We start from the raw sequence: 12,250 nt of genomic DNA, 5'->3' as shown, positions 1-12,250 counted from the left end.
GCCCGAGCTCGCGCACTCTCGCGAGATCGCGGGGGTCACGTGACGGCGCGGGAGCGGTGCGGCCTCACGTGACGGGCGCCGCCGGCTGCGGGGTCTCTTTCTCGCCGCGGGCGCAGCGCCGGGACCTGCTGCCCTCTCGCCAGCCCGGTCAGTCCCCGGCCCGGCCCAACCGCCCCCGCCCCGCCCGGCTCCCGCTCGCGCCCATGGCGGCCCCCGGCGGCGCCCGGCGACGGCCGCTGCTCCTGCTGCTGTTCGGTGAGAGGCCGGGCGGGGGCCCAGGGCTCGGGGTCCGCCGGCTGAGGGGCGGCTGTGAGGGGCCGCGGCGGCCCCGGGGGCGGGGGCTCCAGGAGCGCTGTCCGTCCGGAGGGGCCGGCTGCCGGGGGCGGCGTCGGCCCGGGTCCCCGGAGCCCGCTTCTGGGGGCCGTTGGCGGAGACTTGGCGGCTTCTCTGCGCTGCGGCTCGCCCCCTCATTTGGGGGCACCGGTGGTCGCGGAGGGCTGCGAGCGGCTGCAGCCGCGACGAGGACGGCGCGGGCCTCGGTCCCCGCGGGGGACGGGGCGGGCGGCGACCCCGGCCTCGGGAGCCCGTCCTGCGGGCTTTCCCCTTGGCCCTGCGGGCCGGCACGGAGCGCTGACCTGTGCTCTGACGTCGCTCGCCCGCCGGGCGTTCTCATTAGGTTATAACGACCTCGTTACCCCGCGGAGTTTCAGGGACCCAGCAGTGGACAAAGGGCCTGGGCGTCACAGTGGACGTGCTCCTTTCTAGCCAGGCGTCGTCAGAAGAGCGGCGTGCGTGGCTGCGGGTGTTTTCGCCGTTGAGGGATTTTGCTCTCATTTATTTGTCCTAATGAGAGAGAAACCGTGTTGACTTGAACAGGAATCACTGCCTGGTTTGCTCTGACGTTAGGGCTGTTGAGAACACTCTGTGTGGCACTTTGTCTCCTGGTTCCCATGGGACGGGAAGATGAACGTGCTAGGGTTTGAGAAGTGGCGGCGGAGCGCCCTAGAGTTCAGCAGACACAGAGGCACTTTCCACCCCTACCTGCTGGGAATTCGAGACATCTGCCCGAAATCCTGTTGCTGGTGACAGAATGAATTTTGGTTTCAGGTTCTTGTTTTGCTTGTTGTTGTAAAATGCATTCTTTGAGCTGCAAGACCAGCCGAAAAGGTTGACCTTATTTCAGCAGCAAACTTGGAGCCTTGCGCGCCCTGGCAGGTGTCCTGAGTTAGGTGAGGAGCTGCTGGGACGGGTCTGGTCGTGTCAGGACGACTGGCTTTTCTTTATGAGAAGAGCTTGCCAGCCTTACAAGTTTGTTACTGTGTTTCATGTTTTAAAAACTCACCTGATGAAGAGAAAAATCCGTAACTTCCCTACATTGATAGCTTGGAGTATCGTGCATACAATTACTTTTTTGATATCCATTTTGTCATGTCTTTTAAATTTTATATTTGATTAAAAATCCATTTTTTAAAAAAGGTTTGTTAAGAGCTTGGATTTGGATCTGTTTAAAGTAATGTTTATTTTAATACACTTCACCAAAAAGCATTTTCTAAAGATGTTTCTGAGTTCTAAATTACAAAGTCATCCTGCATTAGTAACTAGAAATTTAAGCTTCATTTGATAACTTTGTAGAAAGCTAGGCAAGTGTGAACTGAAACTTTTCGATACACAGATCAAGTATTATGTAATGGGACTCTTGACCGTTGATGTCACCGGATGACCTTCCGCTTTCAAAATGATGAGCTGTTGCTTACAAAATAGAGGGAAATTTTTTTTTTTTTTTTTTTTTTTTTTACCAATACTGTTACTGTCGATTGTGGGAGTTTGTCAGTTACCCAGGCTGGCTGGCGATCGAATTCTTCACTAGGTTGGAAGTTTAAATGTTTTAGGTCCATAATTTTGGATTTATATTGTTAGATCCATGCCAGGCTATGGTAGTCCTTTGCTTGTGTGTCCTGAAAGACTTGACTCCATGCGTGTATGACCTACACTACTGTTGTGATTATTTTTATGCCTGTATCTTCCTTATCCTACAGCCTATCTTGGGCCTCACATTAAGTGCTCAGGACCTACACGAAGAGACGTCCAGTTTGACAGCAGCGCCCCTAGCAGAACACGCATGTCAGGTGTGCGGAAATGTACACAGTAGTCTTAGAGGTTGTGATTCTGTGTCAGGGATGGGTCCTCCGTCTGTCTTTTTCTTCTTTTAAGTCTTCATACATGGTTATGTATCACTGATTATAAAAAGAATTGATCTTAGATTAGAAAGTGATTTCTTTTAAAAAGTTAATGAAGAATTTATTGACTTGTTCCTCCAGATGGCAATCTCTTTCACATCTCAAGTGAGTATGTTGTAATTTGAAACATAATCATTGCTCACTGAGTGTTGGAGAGAAAGTGTTCAGGTGTGGTGAGCTCGGCAGGCACGTGGTCTGAGTCAGCAGGCCCAGTTCCAGATTGGCTCTGCTCTGTCGTGGCAGTGTGACCTCGAGCATGACGGTCACCTGCTCCCTGCTTTGGACTCCCCATCTGTGAAAGGGAGTCCTGATAGTGTCTATCTATCAAAATGGTCACAGTAACTCAGTTACCTGCAGAGCACAGCACAGGCGCTCATTAAATACAACACTTAGTGACGGTCTGTGTCAGGTGCCATGGGCTCAGCGATGAGCTTGATAGGCGAAGCCTTGTGGCGCTGAACACGCCGGTAGGAACAGGCCCTGGCCCCGTCCTCAGTGCTGCGCTGGCTTCAGCTAACCTGATGCTCTGACGGCGCTCGTGCCGGCTCACTTACTTCCACTCTACCGGTGCCTAAACTGAGGGTTTGGTGGTTCCTCTGAGCCCAGCTCATCGGGCCGGGAGTGGCGGAGGACTCGCTTCAAGATTGAGCTCTCAACTCAGGCAGGCGTGTTCCCACAGCTTGTTTTAGAGACTGGAATGTCTCCGGATGGAAGTTTTCTGAAGGAATAAGGTGCTTACTCCTCATGGGACCCTGGAGAGAGGATGGCGGCGAGTCCTGAGTGAAGGGCTGCTGGTGGTGCAGGTTCTGACCTTCAGGAGGGACACTCCTCAAGTTACTGACACATTCGGACTTGAGAAAGTGGTATTTTTATAGAGTTAAAAAGAAACTTCTGATCATTCGCATACACGCATTCTCTTACAATTTTATGCTATAATGCTGTCGCAGACATTTTTCTTTTGACCAAAATTGGCTTGTGGTTTCTTGTTTTAATTGAAAAATTTTTGGGTCTCTCCAGAATACATGTGGGTCTCTAGCGCTGCTGAAGGCTGTTTGAGGTTTGTTTAGTAATATTTATTTGTTCTTTGAAAGCTCAGGCCCTCAGCCTGTTTATTACTAAATGAGGGAATTATGTGATTGAAAAGGTATTTAACGTGAAGTGTTTTCTAGTGAAGGGCTTTGAGTCAGTAGGAAGCGTTTGGTGATTTAAGGAACTCGTACAGGAGAGCGGCGTGGTAGGAGCTGACGAGGGAAGCAGTGGCCTGGCCTGCGAGCCTGTGGAGCGCGTAGTGGCACGTGACTCTGGGGCCGGGCCGGGCAGGGCCGCCCAGGCCTGGGGCGTCTCTGTGCGCCCGGCGCTGGTCGGTGTCCCGTGTCTGCCCCTCTTCTGTGCCCGGGCTTTGCTTCTGCTGCTGGACCTGCGTTTGCCTGGCTGGTGTCTCAGCGGCTCTTGTGCATTTACTCTGTCACTCTCAGAGGCATCTTTAAAACCGTCACTGTGTCAGAAGTGAATCGTGGGGTTTTCTCTCCTTTTAAAAAAGCAGTATTCATTCGTTGGAAATGATTTTAGTGTCATCTTCCTTGAGTATTCTGAGGAGTAGCTTAAAAATTTGTGAATCAACACAGACGAGAGTGTCCTTGATGCCCTGGTTGGCTTCGTCCTTGTGCAGCAGCTTTTCCCTGTGGCTCCAGCCTGACGTTTCTTCTACCTGAGGCTTACAGGCGGAGTGTGGGGATTCTGTCTGTTCTCCCTGCTTTAGGCCTAAGCAGTAGTTGCTCTGAGGATTTTATTTGGTGCCAGTCACAAGGGTGGAGGGAACTGGGTTCACTGGAGTCACTTACACATGAGCAGCAGGGGCCACATGTGGGAAGCTAGCTGCTGCTCCGGAGTGCACCGCCTGGGTTGCCTTCACCCTTAGAGCCGTCGGAGGCAGGTGGGTGTGTCCTGTCCTGGTGAAGGGCGTGCAGGGGCCTGTGCTGCAGAAACACGGAGGTGTGTCTCTTGGCACGTGGCCACAGCTGTGCTGGCTGAAAGCTGTTTGGGTTTAGAAGGGTCAGAACATCTGTTCCTGCCCATCTGTGAGAGAACCAGGTGCTGAAGTGCATGGCTGTAAACTTAACCTTTGTGCCCCTGATCAGATGCACTTGTTGCTAAGCTGCCTGCTCGGGTTGTGGCCTGTGGTCCTGGCCCTGGCTCAGAGCCACGGTCACGCACAGGCTGGAGGCCCCGCGCGACAGCTCCTTCCACCCTTCCCTCGGGCACTTGGCAGCGCCTGCAGAGGTGGTGTGGGGTCCTAAGGTCGCACAGCCAAGTCCAGAGCCAATGGAGTTACTGTGTTTTGAGGCCCTTCTGGAAGTGGGTAAAGAACTCTGATCTTAGAGTCTGTGGCTTTTCCTGCCCTGTCAGCAGGTAAATCAGGCAGCTCTTGAGCTGCAGTGTGGGTCCACCATTTCTGTAGAATGTGAGCGTTTGGTTCCAAATTCAAGTCCTTCCTCCAGGACCCTGCCCCGCCTCCCAGAGGTCCTCTGAGGAACCGGCGTGAGGCCGCCTAGGCCCGGGGTGACCCCAGATGGGCACACACAGGGGGTGGCTTTCGAGAGGGCAGTGTCACGGTGGTGTGGGGGCACAGAGCCCTGCGGACCCAGCCCTTGGGACCTGCATGTCCCAGTCTCTTTGGCAGTTAAGCGGCTTTCCCAGTAACAGCCACGCTGCTGCAACTGTAAGCCACAGACACTTCCAAAGAGTCACGTGGGGGTTTCTCTGTTTGGGAGTCAGCAGGCCTCGTGCACGGCGCATCGGCAGTGTTTGTGGTGAAGAATGGCAACGGGACCGCCTGCATCATGGCCGACTTCTCTGCCACCTTCCTGACCAGCTACGACACCAAGAGTGGGCCCCAGGTAGGAGAGCCCGGGCCCCGCACCCCGCTGTGCGCGCGCACTGGGCCTGCTCCTCGACACGCGTGCGTGCTCCGTGTCGCATACTGCGGCGCCCCTTGCTGCCTGGGTGCTCTGTGCACGCTGCGGCTGCAGTCACACAGACGTCGTGAGCACTGCTTTCGCTGTTTCATTTTGAGCCTTTTTCAGTTTTCCTCACGATTGTATTTTATCGCCAGGACGCAGCGCTGTATTGTGTCAGCCGCACTGAGCGCTCGCCCATCGCCTGGACCCGAGCCCTCGTGTTCTTTTTGAGCCTGGTGTGCGGCTCTGTTGGCTCGGCTTTAGATGAACTGTCACGCTGCAGGAATCACACGCGCATGCGCGTGGGAGGTGCAGCGTGACTGCACTGGTCTGACGGGGGCGTCCCTGTGGTTTTGTTAAGACAGCACTGTGCTCCTGCAGAGTGAGGCTGCTCGCTGCTGTCCGAGGCCCCTGACAGATACGCAGCGCTTCTCTGACAGATACGCAGCGCTTCTCTGTTTTTTGTGCCGTGCTTAGTCGCGTCCAACTCTCTGCGACCCCATGGACTGTAGCCCGCCAGGCTCCTCTGTCCATGGTGTTCTCCAGACAAGAACACCGGAGCGGGGAGCCCTTCCCTTCTCCCTCTCTGTTGATCCTCCCTCTGTTAATCACCTGTTTGTGGGCTTTGCAGCACTTCTTCCATTTACATTTGCTCTTGTACATATGTCCTTCCATGAGATTTTGCTGTCAGTGCTTTGTTGAAGCACTGTTCTTCCTTACCCATCCCCACGTCCACGGCACGCTGTCTGCTGGTGCCTGGAGAGCAGTGGGGGCCCAGGACTGCCAGGAGGACAAGCGGGTCCTTTGGAGCCGCCTGGACATGCCAGCTGCCGACTCCTCTTGATGTAAATGATGTTTGTCAGACAGAAGGGAGCTCTGCAGGACTTGTCCATGGAGCTGCCTCTCATTGTAAAGATTCGTCCGGGCACCTTTGAATTTCTACTTCGCTTTTTTTGGGTTAGAATTTTTAAGTATTGTTTCGTTATGTGTTATTCATGTTACACAAGTGGGGTCATCTGTTTGCAGTAATGTGACTCCCACCTCACGAACCGTGTCTTTGTCACAGCGTGGTCTGTCTGCAGGACAGCTGCTCGCTGGCCACTCGTCCACTTCACATCATGGAGATGGGCTTTGGTGGTTTTGTAGTTGTTTGTTTTGCTTATAATAGTTCACTCAAACAATTCTGCAGTAAACTTCATCTTCTCTCTGTTTAGAGAGACATGCTCTTTAAATAAGCTCTGTAGCAGTCACGAAGGTCTGAGAGTATCAGCTCATCCTGGAGCCTAGCATGAGTTATTTCAGTTTATGTGATAGCTTTATTTTCGTTCTCGTGTGAAGTAAAATTACATCGGTGAAGCAAATGTTAGTAATTAGGTCATCCTTATCTTACACTTGAACTACTTTTCGGGCTGTCACTTGACATAAAATGCTTTGTCTTTTGTTTTTATGACAAGTGTATGCGTTGGTAGTGGCATCTGAGGTGGAGAGGGTCTGGGTTCCAAGCTGTGGTTGTTTCTGAACCCTGTAGTAAGTGACCCATCGTCGTGTTGGTTCCAGAACAAGTCCTTTGACCTCCCAGTTGGTGCGGAAGTGTCAAATAGCAGCTCTTGTGGAAAAGAGAATGCTTCTGACTCCAGTCTCGTGATCACTTTTGGAAGAGGCCACACGCTGACCCTCATTTTCACCAGAAATGCAACACGTTACGAGGTCCAGCTGATGCGCTTTGCTTATAACTTGTCAGACACAGACACTTTCCCCAATTCGAGCTCCACAGGTAAGAACCAGTGTGAACCGGTGATAAGGTGAAGAGAATTGGGTTGGGGAATATCTAAACTGCTTTTTAAGCAAGCAGTTCGGGGCGTTAAAAACTGATTTTTTAAAATACAGGAGTCAAGACTGTGGCGTCGGCGACCGACATCAAGGCCGACATCAATAAGACGTACCGGTGTGTGAGCGAGACTCAGGTCAACATGGACAGCGTGACGGTCACGCTCCGAGACGCCACCATCCAGGCCTACCTGTCCAGCAGCAACTTCAGCAGAGAGGGTGAGGACCCCGCCGAGGCCCCGGCCCCCACTGTGGGGAAGGTGCCCTCCTCCCTGAGGGTGGGTTCAAGCAGGGTCCAGGGCAAAGCAGGTGGACCCTCTGCCTTCGTCATGGAGTGGATGGGGTCGGGGCGGCGGTCTCCACACAGAGGCCTCGCCCACCACAGTCCCACTCAGGCAGGTGGGCCCAGGGTGCCACTCAGGAAGACTGCGTCCTCCTCCTGTGAGGTGACGGTGCTGGCCTCTCGGGAGTCGTGGGGGCCTAGGAGTCTGCGAGAGTACCCTGGGCGCTGCACAGCACGCTGTCTTCTGCTGCCGACTCCCCACATCCTGCCGCTCAGCTCACAGGTCACCATCACTGCCTGGGGGGAGGGTGGCATCCCCCCACCCTGCTCCATGTGCCAGCCTTGCCTGGTGGCTCAGAGTGGCCGGGTTCTGGACTGCCTGGCAACCCCGTGGCCCTCTCTGTGGCCGGCAGCAGGCCTGGGCCCTCCTGTTTCCAGTGGGGCTGCGAGGCCTTCTGGGCTCTGCACAGCCAAGGAACGAAGGTTGCTGTTTGTGATCAGAAATCTAAGGTTAAAAAAAAATCCAAAGACTGTTTCACCACAGGTGAAAATAAGGTTCCGCGCCTGGGACTGAGCTTTTGCAGGGAGCAGCCACGGGCCTTCGCCCTCCCGCTCCCGCTCCTGCGCTTGCGTAGTGGAGCCAGGTGGGGCCCGGCACCCACAGCCAGCGCCCGCAGCAGCCACCGCCTGGCCCTCAGAGGAGCCTGCCAGCCCCTGACCCCACAGGCACGCTCGTGGCGGGGCGGGGGCTGAAGGAAGCCCCACGTGACCGGGAGATGTGTGGCCAGAGGCCCAGTCACAGGGCCGAGGGGCAGATCCTGAGGCCTCCACGTGGCCCCGGTCAGGCCAGCCCGGAGGGTCCTGGCTGCTCCTACGGCAGCAAGCGCGTGAGGCTGTGGGCACGAGCCAGGGTCCAGGGGGCTCGGGGGCGCCCGAGGCAGTGGGTCACGTGCTCTCAGGAGCCCGGGTTTGCAGTTAGCAGCTGAGCGTGGGCCTCAGCAGAGGGAAGCAGCGCGGACCTGGGAGGTCAGGCTGGGCAGCGGCGTCTGGTCCCCTGACCTGCCCGGCCTGGACACGCTTCACCTCATGGCCGCCTTCTGCTCCTGAGGCCTCTGAACACAGGCACAGAGACTGATGTTGTTGTTAAGGTGAACACTTGCCTTGTGTTTAGAGTACTGGTTTCAGAGCGGTTTTAGGTTCACAGCAGAACGGCAGAGGGTACAGATTCCACACGTAGCCTGGTCCCCACGCAGGGCCTGCCCCCTCTGTCAGCGGTCCCGTGGCGGACTCTCTCCAGGGACGGATGGCACAGGCGTGAGGCCCCGCCACCAGCCCCCCACACAGGCTTCTCTCCCCGCTGGGGTCACCAGGCCCACCTGTGGCCCCCTCGTCCGCCAGGTGTGACCTCCTGCCCTGCCCTGCCGGCCCCTCCTGCCCCGCCCGGGCCTGCGGCAGTGGTGGCCTGGGCACGGGTCTCGGCTCCGAGCCTGGCGCGCGGGGCTGCCCGTGCTGCCTCTGCGGGACACGGGCTGGTGCCAGCCTGTGGTGCGTGTCCGCTGTCTGTCCCCGCCTGGCCTGGGCGCTGCTGCCTTGGGGCCGTGTCCAGCCCGGCGGCGCACAGGCGCTCAGTGTGTGTGAACTGTCACCGTTTCAAATGGTCTTGGAGACACCGTCCCAACAGCATAGGACACAGTTGAGGTTTTGTTCCTGGCCTCATGGGAGGTTTGTTCTGCTGGAGAGGATGTTCTTGTGGGTGAGGGGCCGCTGAGGCCTGAGGGTTCCAGGAGCAGGAGGAGCTGGGAGTGCAGGCAGGGGTCGGGCGGCCAAGCGCCTACCAGGCCGGGGGCAGCCTGCTCCTGCCCAGCGTTTCTGGAGCCCCGCCTCCCTGGAGGGTGCGCACACTCACCCCACTGTCCCCGCAGAGACGCGCTGTGCACAGGACCTGCCCACTCCAACCACGCCACCCCAGCCCACGCCCAGCCCAGCCCCCGCGAGCCCCGCCGTGTCCAGGTACAACGTTTCTGGCAGTAACGGGACCTGCTTGCTGGCCAGCATGGGGCTGCAGCTGAACGTCACCTACAGGACGGTGGACAGCAAGGTGGGCCGGCCAGAGCCCCGCTCCCCGCACTGGGTCCTGGGGCGGGTCGTGGGCAGTGTGTCCTGCGGTGCTCGGCTGGACCCCATCCAACGGCTGTCCTGAGGCCACAGAGTCTGGAGCTGCCATCTCCTCAGGGCAGGTGTGTCAGCCCTGAGAGGGGGCGGGCTCTCCGAGTGTCCACCAGGTACTCAGGGGTCTCGGGTCATTCTTGGAGATGACGATCTCCTCGAGGCCAAGTGTCTGGGGTGGCTTTGGGAGATGGAGGCCCGTCCCTTCTGCAGGGATGAGAGCCGGGGAAGGCTGCCGGAAGTACCAGAAGCCGTCTGCATGCAGTGGTCTTCCCTGCGCGGACTTGTGTCTTCCTTCTGATTTGTTCCTGTGAACAGGCCTTGAAGCCACTGCCTCTCTCTGCTCACAGCCCGGGGGCTGGTGGGAGGGGAGCTGACCTCTTGTTCTTCTTGCAGACGGTGACCAGAGAGTTCAATGTCAACCCCAACAAGACCACCTTCGGGGGGAATTGCTCCGCCACGCTGGCAACTCTGGAGCTCCACAGCGAGAACCTCCTGCTCCTGGCGCTCCAGTTCGTGATGGTGAGGGCCCCCCCACCGCTCCCTCGTGTGTGGGACCCCTGGCCCTGCAGCAGTGGTGAGGCCCCCCCGTCTGCAGGACCCCTAGCCCCCTAGCCCGCGTCCATCAGCAGAAACCTCACGGTACCTGGTAGCGCTGCAGGGGCCGGGGAGACCTGAGGCCTCGGGTGCTGTCCCCGCGCCCTTGCTCTGGACACCTGCCCGGGACGAGTCCAGTCAGCAGGAGCGTGGGGACGTGCAGACGTGGCCCTGGAGGATGCGCGCCTCACTGCGGTGGGCGGCGCTTCTCCCGAGAAAGCTTTCCCAGAAAGTTCAGTGTTGGCTTTTGGGGAGTGTGGCTCTGTCAGCCCCTATCCTAGCAGGCTCTGCTCTGGGCAGGGACTGTAAGGAGCCGACTGGAGCTCTGTTCCTGAGACCACAGGCTGCCTTGTCACTCCCGAGCACCGTGCGGTCTCCTGCGGCTGGGGGCGCCCCCCCGGTCTGATGGGGCCCATGTGCTTGTCCTCTTCTCTAGAACGAGAGCTCCAGCAGGGTCTTCCTTCAAGGAGTCCAGCTGAACCTGACCCTGCCCGACGCCAAAGGTGAGACCCCCAGCCCCACCCCACCCCATGTGCCCTGCAGGTGCCCAGGGTGCTCACCCCTCTGCCTTTGCAGAAGGCAGCTTCACGGCCACCAACAGCTCGCTGAGGGCGCTGCAGGCCACGGCGGGGAACTCGTACAAGTGCAACGCCGAGCAGCGCCTGCAGGTCACTAGCACCTTCTCCCTCAACATGTTCCGAGTGTGGCTGCAGGCCTTCCGTGTGGACGGGGACAAGTTTGGGCCTGGTGAGTAGGGGGCCGGTCAGGAGCAGGGCCCCTGGCGTCCTCTGCCTGCGTCCCTGACTCCGCAGGGCCAGCCCGGCCGCGGTGCTCCCACCACCCTCTGAGCAGGGCTGGGGAGGCCTCCCCGCGAGAGCTGTGGGCGCAGCAGGGCGAATCGGCTGTCTGTCTGTCCGCCCTGCAGTGGAGGAGTGCCAGCTGGATGAGAACAGCATGCTGATCCCCATCGCCGTGGGCGGCGCCCTGGCGGGGCTGGTCCTCATTGTGCTCCTCGCCTACCTGATCGGCCGGAAGAGGAGCCACGCCGGCTACCAGACCATCTAGCCGCGGGCACAGCCCCGGCCGCTTCCCTGGGCTTAGATCACTGTCGGGGGCACTTCCTTGCAAACTGGTTTTCAAATCTGCTTTATCCAACATGAAGTTCATCTGGCAACACTTACTATGCACAAGAGAGTAACTATGGAAATGATGGTGTTAATTTTGCTAACTGGGTTAACTATTTTGCTAACTGGTTAAACGTTAATATTTACCAAAGTAGGACTCTTAAGGGGGTGGGGGGGTAAGAGCTTTTCTAAATGGGCACAGGCTCCACTTTGGTTTGGCTTCTCGAGACCCTGGTGTTGGGGCTTTTCACTCAGACACAAGCCTCACAGAGGGAGGGTCTGGTCCAAGGCTTTGGTGAAGGCGGCGGCCGAGTGGTGAGTGTGGAGGGCGAGACGCAGACCTGGCTCCTCAGTTCAAACTCGGCACCCGGCCCAGCCCGCAAACCTCAGGGTGCCCGGCGTTGGGTCCTGGGCCCCACGCTTTGCCTCTTGAGAGCTGGCACTTTTTAAAATAGAAAAATGGGTGTTATTTTTACTTTTTTGTAAAGTGATTTTCCGTTTTCTGTTGGAGGTTTGGGGTGATCCTCTGTCCGCACCGTGTTCAGTAGTCGTTCTGCTCTGCTCATCACTTGCAGCTCAGTGGGCTATGTGCCAAGGATCCCCTCTGGGACGCGATGCCGTAACGATGCTAATAAAACGTGTTTGTCTGGGCTTCCTCGTGCTTTTGTTGGCTCCCGTGAGAAGTGGCAGGTGAGCTGGGTCAGCAGGTCAGCCTGGGGGGCTGCCCCAAGGCCAGCGACTCGAGAAAGTCGGTATTCGGTTAAGACACAGCAGGGGAGCCCACTTTCTGGGGACAGATCTCTGTGTAAGACGGTTCCTTACCTGGTCCTACGAATTGGTGGCCGAGGAGGGGCGCGCAGGCCAGGGTAGGCAGAGGCTGGCCTCGGGGGCGAGGCTGAGGGCAGCCTGCGTGTGGGTGGCCTTGGGCAGCGGCCCCTTACACGTGCAGGGCAGGGCAGAGCCCGGCTGCCCTGCAGCAAAGCTCCCAACACACCTGTTTCCCTGAGGTGGGCGGCACTGGGCTGAGCCAAGCAGAGCCCAGCAGCTCCTGTCTGCAGG

General features: G+C 57.7%; 1 protein-coding gene across 3 annotated transcripts; it reads left to right on the top strand.

Moving 5' to 3' along the window:
* Positions 1 to 58: 58 nt before the first annotated feature.
* Positions 59 to 11,843, top strand: LAMP1 (lysosomal associated membrane protein 1). 3 transcript variants are annotated; one of them, XM_045162523.1, is made up of 10 exons: positions 59 to 255; positions 5,013 to 5,134; positions 6,062 to 6,151; positions 6,752 to 6,968; positions 7,082 to 7,240; positions 9,227 to 9,402; positions 9,867 to 9,992; positions 10,504 to 10,570; positions 10,644 to 10,814; positions 10,993 to 11,843. In XM_045162523.1, exons 1-10 carry the CDS (start codon positions 204 to 206, stop codon positions 11,130 to 11,132), a joined length of 1,320 nt encoding a protein of 439 aa, XP_045018458.1. In that variant the 5' UTR covers positions 59 to 203; the 3' UTR covers positions 11,133 to 11,843. The 3 variants fall into 3 exon arrangements, with proteins under 3 accessions (XP_045018458.1, XP_045018459.1, XP_045018460.1); XM_045162524.1 differs by lacking the exon at positions 6,062 to 6,151; XM_045162525.1 differs by lacking the exons at positions 59 to 255; positions 6,062 to 6,151 and adding an exon at positions 2,105 to 2,126.
* Positions 11,844 to 12,250: the final 407 nt, after the last annotated feature.

The sequence above is a fragment of the Bubalus bubalis genome, chromosome 13, assembly GCF_019923935.1.
Source record: "Bubalus bubalis isolate 160015118507 breed Murrah chromosome 13, NDDB_SH_1, whole genome shotgun sequence".
NCBI lineage: Eukaryota > Metazoa > Chordata > Mammalia > Artiodactyla > Bovidae > Bubalus > Bubalus bubalis.
Note: the sequence above shows the minus strand (reverse complement) of the source record. Positions and strands in the feature narration are given on the sequence as shown.

Coding starts and splice junctions, on each gene's coding strand:
- LAMP1 (XM_045162523.1), top strand. CDS start 204: ATGGCGGCCCCCGGCGGCGCCCGGCGACGGCCGCTGCTCCTGCTGCTG. Junction 6,152..6,751: donor TTCTACTTCGCTTTTTTTGG/GTTAGAATTTTT, acceptor TGTTGGTTCCAG/AACAAGTCCTTTGACCTCCC. Junction 10,571..10,643: donor GACCCTGCCCGACGCCAAAG/GTGAGACCCCCA, acceptor CTGCCTTTGCAG/AAGGCAGCTTCACGGCCACC.